General features: G+C 38.4%; 1 protein-coding gene and 1 non-coding gene across 3 annotated transcripts in view; both read right to left on the reverse strand.

The window, feature by feature from the left end:
• Window positions 1-745: 745 nt before the first annotated feature.
• Window positions 746-18,413, reverse strand: part of NLK (nemo like kinase) — a 175,930-nt gene continuing 158,262 nt past the window's right edge. The window contains exons 8-12 of one of the 2 annotated variants that reach the window (XR_012374415.1): window positions 12,800-12,886; window positions 6,060-6,258; window positions 5,041-5,134; window positions 2,656-2,782; window positions 748-1,527 (exon numbers count right to left, since the gene is read on the reverse strand). Coding sequence is in view for 1 of the 2 variants with exons in the window: in XM_025851321.2 (XP_025707106.1) it covers window positions 2,728-2,782; window positions 5,041-5,134; window positions 6,060-6,258; window positions 12,800-12,886 (435 nt within the window). In the remaining variant the exon portion in view is untranslated. Of the gene's footprint in view, window positions 2,783-5,040; window positions 5,135-6,059; window positions 6,259-12,799; window positions 12,887-18,413 lie in introns of both variants that reach the window. The other variant, XM_025851321.2, reaches the window with a different exon arrangement.
• Window positions 9,467-9,573, reverse strand: LOC112808481 (U6 spliceosomal RNA). Its single transcript, XR_003204357.1, has one exon. It is a non-coding gene; the product is annotated as a U6 spliceosomal RNA (small nuclear RNA).

Genomic DNA, 18,413 nt, shown 5'->3' on the forward strand with positions numbered 1-18,413 from the left:
GCACTACTGATATTAACAAGGTGTCCTTATAAGTAATTCTTGTACTCAGTAGGTATTCAAAAGTTTATTGGATGAACAAACTACTTTGTGTATGTGTATTAATTTATATGAGTTAGAACAGCCAATTCCCTCCATGTCAGGAAAAAAATCCATTCATTTTGCTAAATCAAGGAAGGACGGGGGAAATACATACCTTCTACAAACTCAAGAGTCATGTTGCCTTATCCACCACAGGGGAGGTATTCTGAAGTTAGGCAGTCTGGTGTCAGGTCGTAATTATACCACCATCTGGCTGGGACTTCTCCCCACCACTCCCCCTTTAAAAAAGATTTTATTCATTTGACAGAGAGAACAAGAGAGCACAAGCAGGGGGAGCAGCAGAGGGAGGCGGAGAAGCAGACTCCCTGCTGAGCAGGGAGCCTGATGCAGGACTCGATCCCAGGACCCTGGGATCATGACCTGAGCCGAAGGCAGATGCTCAGCTGACTGAGCCCCAGGCACTCCAGCTGGGACTTCTTCCTTTGCTGGAATTCCTTTGGGGTGCCAGGGGCAGGAGGCAGAAAGGAAGAGAAGGGTGAGGTCAAGTCCTTGGCAGTCTGTTTCATCCAGTTTATTTATTTAATGTTTTGGGCTCCAGTATATTGAAATTTAATCTCACATGAAAATAGGGTTCTTTACTCAAAAAAAAAAAAAAAAAGCTTGAAAACCACTGGATTAGACATACAAAGGTCTGGAAAGACTTTCAAATTATATATATTTGACTCACAATATCTTTAATATTACTTAAGTTTTTGATATATTTTGGCAATGTAAAGTTTCTGGGAAGAATTTTAAAAACCACAACTAATTTCCTCAAAGATCAAAATAAAAATATAAATAGGAAATGTCTTAAAACTGCAAAATCAGGAATAAAAGCTGTGCTGAAGAGAAAACAAAGGAAAAGAATTGAAAGAAAACAGATGACACATCTTTTTCAAATGTCACATTTAATGTTTTCACCACTGTACTTCAAATCTACATTGTACAAAGTGACCAGTAAGTGTGCCACGGTAATTGACCAACCTCTGAGATTGTACCTTTCACACCAGTGTCTTCTTGGGCTCTTTTGATACTAAACACGTTTCTCATTCAAGTGAATTGAAATGCTTCAGTTGGGTTGATTCTCAGGAGCCTCATAAAAAAAAAACAAAGATATTGCACCATCTTTGTTTAGTAATTCAATGTTTGTTTCTTTCACAGCAAATAATTACTTCATTGAAGTTAAAACTTCCAAACATAACTTATTAATAGTCTTCAAATTCAGCTCAGATCACTCAAGATGAAAATACTCTGCTAAATACAGATAACTTACAATAACTTTAACAGTTAATTGTCCATAACACACACCAAGGTTTTTTCCTAGACCAATTTTAAGACGATCCATTAGTATTCCTTGTACAGGTGAAAAACGATCTTCAATTTTCTTGTCTTTTTATTTTTAATATAAAAGTTGGAAGGGACATTCAAGTTTCAAGTCTCCACATTGAACTTAAAAAAAAAAAATAGTCATCATCAGCATGTGGAGGTAAACAAGCCAAGTTGTATAACTCCAGGAGGTAGAGGCCTTCAATTTGTATTCATATATACATATGCACAGAAGAATTCAGTGTTCCAACAGAAAAAAGAATTTGTCAAAAAGTAATAAGTTATTTACTACTGTGACATTTCAAGACTCCCACAGCTTTGCCTAAGGACACAAACACATTTGACATAATTCCCTATGTGCCTTTTTTTGTGGCTTTAAAATTTTTAAAAATTTGTTTTTGTCTTTATTTATTTATTTTTTTTACTGTCCAGTGCAGGAAAAGTCTCACAAAATTTCACAGACCTAAAATGTGCAAGCTAGTTCTCTCTCTATACAGCAATATTGGGATTCTTTTGAAATTAGCCCAGAAATGAATTATTTACACACATGAAAGATGCATGCTTGGGGGGTTCTTTTATGTAAGAAAGAGCAGAAAAACTTCTAATAAAAATAGATTAAATATATATATATATATTTATACTGGGTAAGGAAAACAGAAGTTTAGTCTCTCCTAGTCACAAACTCATTCTCTCTACCCACAACATTGGATTTTAGACAGCACACATCACCGTCACAGCTCTAATGAGAAGCTAATTATAGGGCTTGATCATTAGGTGGCATGCCCCACCCCCACCCCCCCAGGTGCAGCCACGATCCCCTCATGTGGCTCCATGATTGGTCGCAGGCAAGGTTTCTAGATTCTTTTGTTTTAGAAAACCCCAAATTTTTAGGAATGGCTCAAATATCAAAATGTACGACTGTCCTTTGTGTGTGTGTGTGTGTGTGTGTGTGTGTGTGTGTGTGAACAATCTCACTTCATTTTAAAAAAAGAAAAACAAAACAAAACAAAAACACAAAACCCCCAAATCCCAAATTTGGTTCAATTCTCTTTTGTTCTGAGGTGAGCCATAACAGCTGCACTAAATTCATAAAACATGTGCAACTCTGGGTAAAATAGTTTTCTTCTAAAAGCACAACCACTTTACAAGATTAAAAGTCTAGTAACATTTCTAAATATTATTCATATCATACAAGTAGTGGTTGTTAATTTAAAACTTCATTAGTAAAATTACAGTACAAGCATGATTAACCTCCAGAATTGCAAATCCCAGACTCCAGTGGAAAGCTACATTACATCTTCAGTAGTACAATATCGTCCACCGTCACTCCCACACCAGAGGAGATGGGGGCATCTCAGACGGCTGGGCAACAGTGGAACTGGAAAAAAATAGAGACACGGTGAAACCAGCTGTCACACTACAAAGGGCAAGAGGGCGAGTCCATGCTGTGTGTTTTCCTCTCTTCCTTTAAAAAAATCATAAAGTCCATTTCTGGATTTTTGTTTAACTTCTCTAAAGCTACGTTTGTTCCCAATTGTTCATTCAAGAATCTGTATCTATAAGTGAGGCAACAGTGATGGGCTTGAAGACAAGTCATTTACTCACTATGGGATGCCGAGCAAATTCCCTCATCTTTCCTCTTTTGGAAGGGGATGATGCCGGCCATCCACCTCACAGGACATTGTGATGAATACACGAGATAATGTAAGTAAAGCGCCTTCCACCACGTCTACTTTGTAATATAAACTAAGTGGTAGGTATTATAAGTAATAATGTCTATAATCAACCAGGAAAATAACCTTAAGGGATGTAGAATTATTCATGTAAAAGTAGCCTCTCAAAATACAGTGACTTTAAGTGGGAACTTATGTGAATGAGCCTTATAAGCACTCTTTTATCAGTATGAATTCAGTAGTGATGGATAATCATTTGGCATTTGTTACCCACAGATCGGTTTTCTCAGTTGTTTCACATATCTGTCTAATATTGCTAACTAGATTATAAACTTGAGGGTGTGTGTATAATCACTTTGCTTCGGGATAATGAATAACTTGCACCTGAAAGGTATTAAAACACATGACTGACTGGGCCACTGATTCTTAGGGGGAAATAATAAATTAATTTTAAACCACAGAAAAGTAGAAATGCAACCTAATTCCTTCTTTCCACAGAAAAATATGTGGAAGAAATGAAAGTCACCCCTGATTTAAAAAATTCTAAACAAAAATTCTTTAAAAAAATTTTTTTTAAAGGATTTTATTTATTTATTTGACAGAGAGAGACACAGCAAGAGGGAACACAAGCAGGGGGAGTGGGAGAGGGAGAAGCAGGCTCCCCAGGACCCTGGGATCATGACCTGAGCCGAAGGCAGATGCCTAATGACTGAGCCATCCAGGCGCCCCTAAACAAAAATTCTTGACTTTGATTTAATAAATGTAATCAACTTCAACACCAGGTCAAGGCCAATTAAAAGGGAAGCAAGGAGGAGAAGGAAAAGGGAGAGGCAGAAAGGCAGGTGGGGAAGAAAGGAGGAAGACTGTGGTCTCTCAGATCTAAATCCAGATCCACCCTTCTCTGTCCTGCTTTGTGATACTGGAGCCAGACCTTACGCAGTTATCTTTTGCCACCCAGCTTATGCTGGAAGGACACTGCAAGGCCACAGCATCAGGAAGCAGTTTCTCTTCCTGCTTCTGGTTGTGGTTTTTTTTGATGTGGAAGGCCCAGTTTTGTTCTACCCAAACTTTCTGGCAAGTTTCTCTGCAACCCAGCAGGTCTCTCTGGACCAGTTCTGCCCACGCCTTTTGCAAAGTTTCTTCACCACCCTCAAGCTGTGTGTGTTCTTGTGGCAGTCATATCCTCTATAGACAAAGAGGTCCACATTTTATTAGCCTTGGGTGGCGGGGCCTCCAAATCTTAATTTCTTCCTTGTTCACTCTTCCTTAGTCTGGAGGGAGTACCTGCTTTCTGCATTTGCTACTTTGGGAACCTCCAGAATCTTATGCACCTTTTAGAAGTTAACCATCTTTTCCTAGTTAATGCTTCTCACTATTAAATTTTCCCTGTCCACATTACTGGGTGTGGTTTCTTTCTCCTGGTTGGACCTTAATTGATGCAAGGAATAGGGAAAAAGACACTGAGAAGGAAAGGACAGAGAGAGAGAGAGAGAGACAAAGAGAATGAGGCTTGTCGGGTTCCAAAGCAGCTATGAAGCTCTTTCAACATAACTCTAGACAGGATACACCAGCACTATACCTATAAAATCACCCTGCTTGCAGTTATTATTAAGGTGGTGGGGATGGTAGTGGGAGCCAAGATAACCATGTCTAAGTCGCGGGCAGCCGCCGCCACGCTGCTGCTGTGGGAGGGTCCCTAGCATGTGCGCGATCAGGCAGTACAGTGGTCATCTGCGAACAAAACTGCCAAAGCACCACCCCAATCAACCACTGTGAAGTGGCGTCAGTGTAAAAACAAATGCTTACATTTTTAATTTGCTTTTGACTAAAGCCAAAACTCGTAGAAGAAACCTTCTTTTTGTCTATATATCTAATCTAAATAAAAACAGAAATATGCTAAATAACCAAATCACAATGGCATCCTTTTAATACCAAGAAAGTAGAATTACATACATATAGTTACCTAATAAAGCTCTTAAAAGCAGCAGACTGCGGGTTGATGCAGAGAGGCACTCTGTTTCCTTTCTGCTGTTCCAAAATGAACTGGTGAATAATTTCTGTGGAGAAAACAAACATCATACAATCCATGCCAATCTGCAGGCCTGGGAACAGTGGATTCTCAGCTAACTGGCCAGCATCTGAACGGCATTTCCTACTGGTATAGTTAGATCAAACCCACAGATCATGTATCAGGCAGGATCCAGTGGAACTTTCCTGAAACCAAAATGACAGTGGCTGCTAAACACAGGCAACCTCCCCATCCCGCCGACCAAGTGGTGTTATATGGGTTTGAAACTCCATCCGTGGGAGGAGTAAAATGGTCTATAAATTTGAGGGTGATTCCACAGAGTTGGCATTATGAATGAATATTCTAGGTTGCTGGTAATTATTGCTCTTTTGAAAATCACTGAAAAAAACCTTGCAGTTGTTTAGGCACACAGTTTTGGTTGTTTACCTCAGGAACTACTCTTCTAAAACATCCTAAAATGTCTAAAATCATTCAGAATTTTGGATGTCATTAACCTCCATCCCCACCCCAAAAGGAGATCGTGTCAGGGAATTTTATGAGTAGACTGTCAGAAATTCCCCTCTCTTGTGACCATTCAAGGAATGATTCCCTCAGTGGGTATTTATATCCTTTGTATAATTTGCATGTTTATATATAGAAAAGTCCAATATGTTTCATTCAGTGAAATCACACTGAGTGAATACATATTATCTACTTTGAGTCATACTCACTAAATAAGTCAGCTTGAAAAGCTCCTCTGCCTGACCTTCCACCGGATGCAATATTAAATCAGTGTTTTTATAACACACACAGTTTTCTTGGCATATATGCCCTGGACAAAAAGCTATATGCAAGGTTGTAAAATAAACATATGGAGGAACTTTGGTCACCATCCAGACTCAGCTTTTCACAGCCACATAATGGAAAATGTTATTATTCATCCTGCCTGGCCGAGGGCCAAAAAAGATACTCACCTTTAACCTGTCGAACAGAACTGAGGTTCTTCTCAAAAGTGTCATCAAATTTGGGATTGGTGATGGGCTCAAAGTCACTGGTATAAACTCTTCCAGTAGAGGTGGAAAAGCAACATTTACACATACACGTGTGATATCGTAGTCGCCCTTCATCTAGGTAGGGGTGGGCTAAGGCATCCTTAGCGGATATTCTTTTGGACTGAAATCAAATTTAGAGACCAGCACATCAACACTACAGATAAACATGACTGTCCACACAGGATCTTTCATTAAGACACAGTAACTGCTTTTCACAGCTTATCCTTAGTTTGTAGTATATCTTGTATAAAGAGGGATGTCTGAATGTAGAGGCAGGTAATGCAGCAGCAGAGGGAGTATATAACATAGGACAACCAACCACCAGACACCACCAGAAAGCACTTAGATGTGACTCTGCTAAGATCCTGAAGAGTTCCTACCTTGAAACAGATATATGCATGGTCAAAAAATGGCAAATACCATGACATTTAAATATGCAATGCTTTGGAGGGGATAAGTTTACATTTTAAATAACAGTTATATTTTCTAAATATGTTTCAGCATTTGGTAGAGATGTGATCACAGTGGCAATTTTACAAACTTTTATTATCTTAGAATGCCAACTGAACTTAGGGTAAAAGCCTATGGGGAATTGCTCAGGTTAGGCAGCAGGTAAGGTCTGAATGCCTTTTTGACAGCCAACACCATCCGAATATCGGTGGCCTGTGGTTTTCTAGCACTTCAGATCAGAATACTTAATGTAGTAGGTTCAGGTTTACATAAATCATAAACTCATTTCTCCATTAAAAAAACCCTGCTCCTCTTTTTAGCTTAGTGGACATGTAAGTATGTTTTAGAGTATTTAAGGATGGACTCAGTATGAGTAGAACAAGAATGGACACTCTGCCCCATTTCCAGTATAATCAAGCACTTCACATAACACAATTAAAAACAAAGAAAACCATTTGGTACTCAAACCAAAAATAACTGGATCATCCTGACTGGTTCTAGTCCCCCAAATAACAAAATGTTAAATATTTCCCATAAACATGGTTTACCTAAAAACACTTTTATCTAATTTTTTTCTATGCTGATGTTAAAAGGCATGTCATGACTTTTCAGGATATGATAATCACAAAAGAAAGCTGCTGTTTATCCACCATGAACAGATGACTGTAAACTTGACAACCCTGGTTTTGTTTCTTTCACTACCTGTCATATGGTATATCTGGTGATCCAGCCCTTCTGAAGCCTGACTCGCTGGCACTCTTAGAAGCTTCTTCTTTTTTTTCTAAATGGGTCCAGCTATTCCTGGAGGTTCCACTGGGATAAAGGTCTATTATCAGAACCAAAGGGAACAAGCTGGTTGATAGTACATTTTGCCTGGGACCGGGCCCCTTGGAGTCCTCAGTGCCTCTGGCCGGTCTCATGTGAGGGACAGAGCTCCTTGGCTTTTTGCACACTACAGCTGGACAGGTCTATTTCTGTTTCTGACTGAGCATGGCCAATCGTGAACACACTGGTGGCAGCAGTGGTTGAATCTGGATTTTAAGTTTATCATCTGACCGTTAAGTCATTTCTGTCAGGTGGCAGATGTGAGAAGTTCGGTCTCTCTCAGAACCTGGTTTTCCTGTTAGTTTTTTTGTCTGTGGATTCTGATATTTCCTAAAATTCCAGAATGCAGGGTTGAAAAGATTTTGGTGTTATCCCAACTACTGATAGCACGCTCTGTGTTTGTTCGTTCTGTGTGCACCAACATGGGGTCTTCTAAAGTGTCAGGTACCTAAGAGAAGCCTTTGAACAAAAAGTAAATCAAATCCCTAGCACGCAATCAATGATCAACTTTCATTTTTCTAAACAAATTAATGTCTCTTTAGAACTTCTGAAACACGGCTAAAGAAGACTGTCATTTTGTAAAGGGTATGAACACTGAAAAGAAAAACTGCCTTACTAAATTGAGAAAGAGATCACAAAATTACTCAGATTTTCAATAATGTTCTTTGGAAGGACCTAGTGGTGCTTAATTATGTCCTATATGTATATATATGTTTTAAGATTTATTTATTTATTTGAGAGAGCCAGAATGCACGAACATGCGAGTGCAAGTTGGGGGAGGGGCAGAGGGAGAGGGAGAAGCAGACTCCCTGCTTGAGCGGGGGAGCCCAACACTGGGCTCGATCCCAGGACCTGAGCCGAAACCAAGAGTCAGACATGCAACTGACTGAGCCACCCAGGTGCCCCATGTCATATATATTCTTAATTACATATTGTACATACCTTGTTTAACTAATCAACATTTATAATAGATGTGGACACTTGTTTCTTGGATTTTGTTGCTTTTAGTTTTGAAGAACTGATAAAACTTTCCATTTTACAAATAAAAAATATTTCTAAGCAAACACATTGATGTACTTTGTATACTCCTGAAGGGAGTTAATATATCATGTTATGAGATCTCTTAAAAAGCAAATGGGGCAAACTCCTGTTCTAACTGGCTTTTAGAACCAATCAACACATTAAAGACATTTACAAAGAAATGAAAAGATTTTTTTTTAAAGATTTTATTTATTTGACAGAGGGAGACAGTGAGAGAGGGAACACAAGCAGGCGGAGTGGGAGAAGGAGAAGCAGGCTTCCCACTGAGCAGGGAGCCTGATGCGGGGCTCGATCCCAGGACCCTGGAATCATGACCTGAGCCAAAGGCAGACGCTTAACGACTTAGCCACCCAGGCACCCCTGAAAAGATTTTTAAAACATTATTCTTCCTTAAGTATTAAATATGTTGGCTATTTAGAAATTTTTCCTTGCTAAAGTTGTAACTCATAGGGGCGCCTGGGTGGCTCAGTCGGTTAAGCGTCTGACTCTTGATTTTGGCTCGGGTCATGATCTCAGGGTCCTGGGATTGAGCCCTGCGTCAGGCTCTGCACTCAGTGTGGAGTCTGCTTGTCCTTCTTCCTCTGCTCCTCCCTCTGCTCTCTTTCTGTCTCTGTCTCTCTCAAATAAATAAATAAAATCTTAAAAAAAAAAAAAGCTGTAACTCAAAGATTAAATAAAGCTTTAACCATGAATTAAAATAATACTCTTGGTTAGTAGGTTACAAAGTAAAAAGCAAAATATTTCTCTTAACTTAAAAGTTTTAATATCTGGTATATAATTGTGTAAGATAAAGAGGTCAAGTGATATTACTATGCAAGGTGACTCTGGACAAATTAGCCTGAGTTAATAGTTATAAAAATTTTTAAATATCTGTTTTTTTTCTGATTTTACTGCCATGTACAAATAATGCCACCACAATATTCTATAAGTTTTGGGTTTGTTTTCCCACAAAAAGCCTAATCATTTTTTTTTAATTTTTAAAATTTTTTATTGTTATGTTAATCACCATACATAAAAATATGGAACGCTTCATGAATTTGCGTGTCATCCCTGCGCAGGGGCCATGCTAATCTTCTCTGTATCGTTCCAATTTTAGTATATGTGCTGCCAAAGCGAGGACAAGTCTACAGTTTTTTTTCTACTGATTTTGCTGGTCAGATAAACTAATATCCCTTTGTATAAGATCACAGAATTACAAAATTATGTGTTCAACTACATTAGATGAATGATAATAGGTAATGTGTTTCTAAAAATAAATCAGTTTTACAATGCTACAATTCATAAGGACTTAATTTGTCAACTTAAATTTTAATCTGATTCTTAAACATTAAAACCTTGGTAATAATTAATTTGAGTTAATAAATAGTCTTTGGTTACCTGGACAAAAGGCTCTTCATTAATACATTATAGAGGAGCCATCAATAAACAGTTAAAAAAGATATACAAATATCTTTGGGTAAAGTAATATATATTTTGTAAAGAGTATAAAAGAATATGTGATGATAGGAAGATGTATATGTGGGGCGCCTGGGTGGCTCAGTTGGTTAAGCGACTGTCTTCGGCTCAGGTCATGATCCTGGAGTCCCAGGATCTAGTCCTGCATCAGGCTCCCTGCTCAGCAGGGAGTCTGCCTCTCCCTCTGACCCTATTCCCTCTAATGTGCTCTCTCTCTCTCTCTCATTCTCTCTCTCAAATAAATAAAATCTTAAAAAAAAAAAAAGGAAGATTATATGCAAATTAATAGATATATGTTTGGCAAGAGGAAAAAAGTGAATAATTTTGTCTAACTTCCTAATAATTATTGTTGTGCTTTAAAAATATATTGCTTGTAACTACTGCATTTAGATAAATTAAAGTCTCTGGAGGTTTGTTTAATGCCTTCACTATTTGAGTTAATAGTTGATTACATCTTTATAAACTGATTATTTATTACATCCCATCCTTTCTAATACTATTGATAGTGTTACAATAAAAGAACCAGAGCCCTTTAACCTTATCCTCTAGTGGTTTCTGCTTTCTCCTTATATTTGCCTAAAGGCTTCTACTACAAGCTAAGGAATTAAATTTTCCATGAGAAACATCACAAGAACCTCAGTAAAGGACTGTTATACCAGGTACTCCTGACTACTGAATTCAGGATATAAACTTATGGGTATAGCTGATATTACCAGCACAGACAGCCATCACCTAGACTAAACCAAGTAACTGAGTCAGGATTTCCAGGAATGTGTCAGTCCAGGAGCAGACATGTGGCAGTAGACTGCTTAACCCAAGATCAATAAAATAATTAAATAATTATCTCAGACTAACTGGACTAAATAAACTGATTTAATTATGGTTAATGTTCTATTTTTAATGGATATTTTTTAAAAAAAACCTCATTTCTTTCTTCTTAATGTATTGCTAGCCCTCAATTTAACAGGTTAAAATCAAAATGAAACACTCTTTAAAAATGGCATCTATTTCTAATTGAACCCTCAGAATTGGAAAGAAAAGAATCCTTAATATCAGTCAGAAACTAAAAAAGCATCAGGCCAATTTAAAAATGATTCTGTAAATAAATAACAATATATATTGGTTGGCCTTGTTCTATAAAACAATGATAAAAATGGGTAAATATTACATGGGGTGCCTTAATGGAATTCTTTTTTAAATGACCATGTAGTTATTTGCATAGCTCCAGTAAGAATCTATCCTCTATTTTTTTTTAACCAGATAAATCTTACCTCCTTCTTATAGATAAATCTAATGTATAACTATGAGCACACCAAAAGTTTCATTTTAATTAGGTGTGACAACCCCACTCTTAAGGAAAAAGGACATTTCATGTATAGAACTGATGTCTAAAAGGCCTCTCATGCTTGGTATCCACTCTATGGCTTAGGAATTCCATCCTTAGGGTTGTAAAGATTATGAACTCCTGGCAGGTCAGAATCATTAATAATCATGGGATCTCAGAGAAATAGGACACCTTACAGCTCTAAGTATTGCAAGTAAAAGTCGTACAGGTGAATCACATGGTTCTTTGTCCCTAATCTTTTTTTTTTTTAAGATTTTATTTTATTTATTTGAGAGAGAGAATGAGAAAGAGAGAGAGCACATGAGAGGAGGGAGGGTCAGAGGGAAAAGCAGACTCCCTGCTGAGCAGGGAGCCCGATGCGGGACTCGATCCTGGAACTCTAGGATCATGACCTGAGCCGAAGACAGTCGCTTAACCAACTGAGCCACCCAGGCGCCCTCTTTGTCCCTAATCTTAACAGAATAAAGAGAGTAAAAAATTTCTGACACATAAAAGTAAATTTAACCTCAGGGCCTTTATAATATTGTCTAGAGGCAGACAGAAATGACCTCTGAAGTCTCAAGTTCATGTGGTTCTAATTTTGTTAACCAAAAAATATATATTAAAAATATATAAAAGGTCTTTATGTATTAACATCTCCTGCTGTATACATAGTTTAGCTATGTAGATAAACTTGCCAAATAAAACAAAAAATCAAACTAATGACACTAAATCACTAGCTCACTGAGCAAGTTATGTAGTTGAAACAGTCCTTAATGGTAGGAGCTTGACCACAAGGAGAGGGTATGGAAACAAGAAACGCCACTCTGTTTTGCTTCCCATATCATGAGGCACCTCACATGTTGAAGCAAACAAATGGAAACCAAAAAATAAACACCAAATGAACAAAAAATTCACTCTGTCCCCTGAGATGTAGCTGTTTTCTCATTATGAACACACCAATGTAAACTTCATAAATGGTACTTCTGTGGTTTTTTTCCCCTTTAAATACCTGTTGTGTTTTGTACTTGAGGACTTCCTTGTACTCTTGGCAAGTAAGATGTTCTTTTCTAAATGTTTTCATTTTTGAGTCTTCTTTGGCAATAGTTACCAGCACAGAGATGAATAATAAATACTCTTGGGATGAACAGATAAATGAAGACCTGAACTTTGTCTCAGAAGAGTTAAGTCTAGAAATGGCGTTTGATAAAGCTACCATCTCAACCACCAAATGAGTAAACAGTTCCTTATGCAATATAATGGGCAGATTTTTTTCCAAGAATGTTAAGATTCTTTTCTCCTGATTTACCTTGGTGTCAAACTCTTTTTTCAAATCCTGAGAGAAATAAAGATGGTATAGTTCCCTATTTCTCTTCACCTAGATGTTTATGTGTTAATAAACTTCTGTTTAATGAGTGAGCATGATGAAACACATGAAACTGGGGACTGAAGTTTATTTTTGAAAAGTCATTCTTTACATTGCTCAGCTACTTAAAGCCAGGATGTTTTTCTTAGAACACATGTATTTTTAATTCATTAAAACAATATAAAAATAAACACTACTTACTGGATCAAAGACCAACATCCTGCAAAGGAGATGAACAGCTTCATGTGTAGCCTGGCTAGACAGGGTATAAAGTACAGGAAGAGATGGCTGTAAAAAATAAAGAGTTAAAATATGTGAGTCTCTGTGTATATAGATATGGAATACAGCCAATTTACTACAAGTATCCAGCTAAGATGTGTGCACATACATCTAACTTCAAAGGGAATGGGTATTCCCCTCATTAACCAATCTTCACAAGCAGCAACTGTCACTGACTTCCAGTAGAATATTTTATATTTCAGAATTACCTATTATAGGTTAGCCTATAAAGGAGCCTACAAAAAATGAAAGCTAATCCTGTAAATATGGTACTGCTTTTAGTCTTACACCTTATACCTTCCCTTCAGGCAAGAGGGGAAGACCAAACATGCCTGGAAGTGGGAGGCAAAAATATTTAAAACCATAGGCACATGCAAAGTCAAGCACAGAAACTGTGCAAAGGAAGCATGTGAACTCTGTCTTACATGTCTGCCTACTTCCAACGAAGCCACATAGTAAAACCCAGTAAGAATAGCAGCAAGGTGTCTCAGAATCATCAGGAGAGAATTATTCACCTCATAGAAGTTTTCTGTAGGATCAAGGACTAACAGAGATGAGATGAGGGCTCTAATTCATTAACCGATTAGATAAATCAACATGTCAGAATCCCAGTATCCTTAAGCACAGAAGGAGGTGGTTGGGCTAAATGATCTTTGAAGTTCAATTTAGTTCTAAAATTGTATGAAACTTGATAGGATTACGACAGATAAAAAGCATTATGTGCATAGAACCCATTCACAATTGGCACTCAAATATTTGTTTGCAGATAGAGAAGTTATTTCTTGTTAAAAATATGTAAGTCTATGGTAGCCCTAGAAATTACCTGTATTAGTCAAGGAGTGTCGTGTGGAGAGTGTGGAGAAGAGGTCTTAATTTACAACTTAATTTACATATTTTCCCTAAGAATTTCTTTATTGTGTAAAATGAAGTAATTTGATATTTTTTAAAGATTCTGATTCTTGGGGCGCCTGGGTGGCTCAGTCATTAAGGATCTGCCTTCAGCTCAGGTTATGATCCCAGGGTTCTGGGATCGAGCCCCGCCATCGGGCTCCCTGCTCGGCGGGAAGCCTGCTTCTCCCTCTCCCACTCCCCCTGCTTGTGTTCCCTCTCTTGCTGTGTCTCTGTCAAATAAATAAATAAAATATTTTTAAAAAGATTCTGATTCTTGGTTTGACTGCAAATAGCTGGTCTTTTTCAATGGCTTATGCAGGTTGGCAGCCAAATTCCAGCCAATTCTTACTAACCAAAATATCTCACCATAAGCAATTCTTTCCTTTCCACTTTTTTTTAAAAATAATTTTTAAGATTTTATTTTTTAGTAATCTCTACACCACCATGGGGCTCAAGCCCACAAACCTGAAGTCAAGAGTTGCACGCTCCACTGACTGAGCCAGCCAGGAACCCCTCTTTTCTACTTTCTAAGTGAATCCAGCCTTAATCCTATTTTTGTGGTGGAGGTGTGTTAATAGCTTAGGGACAAGAACACTGGGATGAGTACTAAACAGGTGGGTTCCATTCTAACTTTACCATCACTAGAGTAAGGTAAATCACTAGAACCTCAGCTTTCTCATCTATTAGACTGTACTGGCACAGACAAGCCTACCGACCCAAAGCACTGCTAATCATCGACCATCCACCAAATGCCAGGGCCTGGGCTAGGTGTTGGAGCAACAAAGATGAATATCGGGTCTTGGATGGGCAAGGAAAACATATGAACAAACAGTTCTAGAGGATGGAGAATAGAGGACAAATTAGAAGGCAAAATTTGTTAAGACATGAGGACAACTAGATACGTGAGGAGCTTGTGAAAATCAAACGAGTGGATGTTAAGGCAACCTGAAATTTTACACCCTCTTATCTTTCTTTATAGAATTACACCCTAACAAACACACTAATAATAAAGCTAAGTTTCACCACAGCCTGGAACTGCCAGTCATCTTATATTTTCTCCTTTTCTGTGTTTCTGTGTTTCATGTTAAGAAGGGGCACAGGGGCGCCTGGGTGGCTCAGTTGGTTAAGCTCCTGTCTTCGGCTCAGGTCATGATCCCAGAGTTCTGGGATGGAGCCCCGCATCGGGCTCCCTGCTCGGCAGGAAGCCTGCTTCTCCCTCTCCCACTCCCCTGCTTGTGTTCCCTCTCTCACTGTGTCTCTGGTCAAATAAATAAATAAAAAATCTTAAAAAGAAAAAAAAGGGGCACAGAGAAAAAGAAGTCAGTTCAGTTATGCCAACACCTCTCCAGAAAGATAACCACTAATAATTTAGTTCCTAGCACTGGCTCCACAGGAAAGATACAATACTAGAGATGCCAAATGTCTAATTCCATTTTCTTCCCCTCTAATTCACCAGCCATTTTGGTTGAAACCAGTTGGGCACAAGGTTTCAGAACTAAATGAGAAGTTTATATTTCTCATCAAGTGCAACCGAATCAATCTGAATAAAAAACAGAATGCTTAGAAATATGCCCTAAATATTTCATTTGGGGAAAAGTTTTTGTCAATTCCCCAACATTCACACCCATTACTTTTTCCCCTTAAAGACACATCAGTCCATTTTCTGTTTGTTCTGAAGTGAGTGCGTGCCAGTGCTGAATCACGAGGACAGGAAGGGTTAGAAAGAGTACTCCGTTAATGACTACGATTAACTGGCAGAGAAATGAAGCAAGGATGAGCTTCTGGGCCTGGGTGAGGGGCCCTAAATGATATGTCACAATCATCATAAGCCAAGTGCAGAGTGCTGGTCACCACAACAGAGCTGGCTAGGCTGGCTGGGCTGGCTGGGCTGGCTGGGCTGGCTGGGCTGTGGGAGTCCTGTCCTGGACGTTTTCAGCTAGCGGCAAAAAAGCTGTGATGACCAGTCAGCAATGCTACTTAAGTATGCACAATGTGCAGTGCACTATACAGTGAGCACTCTGGGGTTATGTGAAAGAAATCCCGACCTGAGAAACAGTTTGAATTGAACGAACTCTCTAACATAATCTATTAAACGTAAGATATGGTTCCTATCAGGAGACAGAAGTATTTTCACTTTAGCAAAAATATTACATGTATTTCTGTTGCAATTAGTTGGAACAATTTGAGGAAAAAGGAAAATCTAAACCTTATAAGAGATGAACAGAAGGACTAAGGGCCGATAATAGACTTTGCAATCCCACCAATAGGTCAGTGCCTCATTAAGTATCTACTTTGTTTTCCTTCTTTAAATTTTTAAAATTTTCAATCTTTTTTTAAAGATTATTTATTTATTCATTTGACAGAGAGAGACACAGCGAGAGAGGGAACACAAGCAGGGGGAGCGGGAGAGGGAGAAGTAAGCTTCCCACAGAGCAGGGAGCTTGATGCGGGCTCGATCCCAGGACCCTGGGATCATGACCTGAGCTGAAGGCAGACGCTTAACGACTGAGCCACCCAGGCGCCCCTATTTATTTATTTTAGAGAGAGGGAGTGAGTGGGGGGGGACGGGGGGAGAGGGAGGGAAAGAGAGAATCTCAAGCAGACTCTGTGCTGAGTGCAGAGTCCGATGTGGGACTTGATCCCATGATCCTGAGATCATGACCTGAGCTGAAATCATGAGTTGGCAGCTTAACTGACTGAGCCACCCAGGTGTCCCAACAAGTATCTACTTTAAAAGGTACTTGGGCCATGGCACCTAAGATTGCATTCATCCAAGATTTTGAGTCATAGGAAAGAAACAATAAATAAAAAATACCGAATGGTGTTTTTGTCTGCCCAGCATTCCTTGATCTTTGGGGAACCACTCCTTCTTCACTCAAAAATCAAGTGGCTGAGCTTGATTTCAATCTCTCAACTCCAAGGATGGGCACCTGACCCAAGCCTGGCCAATTGAATGAAATATTGCCCTGAACACGTTGACTGGCTCTGGGAAAGACACATGTTCTAAAACGGGGGACAGCCAATGGACTGGCTAATCCAACACATACCCCCCCAATCCTCTTCTCCTTTACCTACCTTTATTATAAAAGACAGAAAACACTCATTTTTTTTTTTTTAGCTTGTCTTACATCTGGGAGTTTACATATTACACAGTTCTAGACAATGACATATAAGCAGAAATTTGCTAGGCAGGCTTCTGGGAAAATATCCTTTCCTGATAAAAGGGACAGATACTACTAGTGTTCCCTCTTTCCTCCATTTTCTTGCTTTGAATGTGAATATGATTTCAAGCTACAGCCATTTTGTGGCCAGGAGGAGATAAGCAAGAGGGTATGAAATCAATATTCTACAGATGGCAGAGCAGAAAGAAAGAAAAAAAAACTAGGTCCTTGATGACGTAATTGAGCTGCTATACCAGCTCCAGGCTGCTTACCTCTGGACTTCTTGATATGAGAAAAAAATGAACCCCTATTTCATTAAACCACTGTAAGCAAGATTTTCTATTGCTCATAACCAAACATATTCATAACTGAATCAGAGACCTTCCAAATATTTTTTCTATCTATTTGGGAAAGCTCTTTCCTGAAGGATTGATATGCTAGTAGAACGTAGGCCCGGACTGCTGGTTCCATTTTTACAAACACGCAGGAATAAAGAAAGCCTGTCTGAAAATGAAGCCAACACACAGGAAAACAAAACAGAGAAGAATCAGATTCCTGGCTCGGAACATCACTTGACTACTTGAATCCAGCAAAGCCTGAGTCAGTTGTTGCCCAACATCTTCATATAAACAATTCTATGAGCCAGTAAGAACCCTTTTTTGTTTAAGCCAGTTTTAATTGAGTTTCACCCAAAAAGAGTCCTGATTGATACACTGTATGGGAATATGTATATTAATCAACCACACAAGAAAATTAATTTGAGACAGTAATCTGTGACTCTAAGAAAACAGCAATTAGATTCTCCTTTTGTGTATGTATGGTTTTATTTTTTAGGAAGTCCCAACAAACGATAGTATGTATTTCTGTACAAATATATATAAATAAATGCACAGAAAAATATGTCTAGGAAGATATTCTCAAATTAATCCAGAGGTGACTGGGACAGTGTGTGTGTGTGTGGGGGGGTAGCTACGGATGACTAACTGTAAAACTTTTATTTTACATGTACTCACATATTACTTGCATATGTACAAATGAAATTAATAAAAAAATCTGCTGTGAAGGTGTATGTGTAAGGCAGTGCATACTGGCTAAGAACATAATTTTTAGAAGTAGAGAAACCTACTTTTAAGATCTGGCTTATGACCTTAAGCTTATTATTTGACTTCTGTAATCCTTCATCTCTTGTTTGTAAAAAGGAGCAAATGGTACATTTTGGTGCTGTGAGGATTTAATGAACTAATGTATAAGAAACAGTTGGGACAGCGACTAGTACATAGCAAACTTCTAATTGTTAGAAATGATCATTAGTAGTAAAGAATGGTTATTTCCATCTAACTTTGAGTAGCTACTTAAGTGGGAACTACTTGAAAAAGAGCTTAGTTTTTCTTTTTGTAGTCCAAACTCAAAAACTTGTATTGAAATTTTAGAAGTATTCCTCATGAGTTTAAATATAGTTCATCTAACTCTTGTATCAAGTAATT

This window comes from Callorhinus ursinus, unplaced genomic scaffold (assembly GCF_003265705.2).
Source record: "Callorhinus ursinus isolate GAN/ISIS: 27379988/994484 unplaced genomic scaffold, GSC_fseal_2.0 scaffold34, whole genome shotgun sequence".
NCBI classification, from domain to species: Eukaryota; Metazoa; Chordata; class Mammalia; order Carnivora; family Otariidae; genus Callorhinus; species Callorhinus ursinus.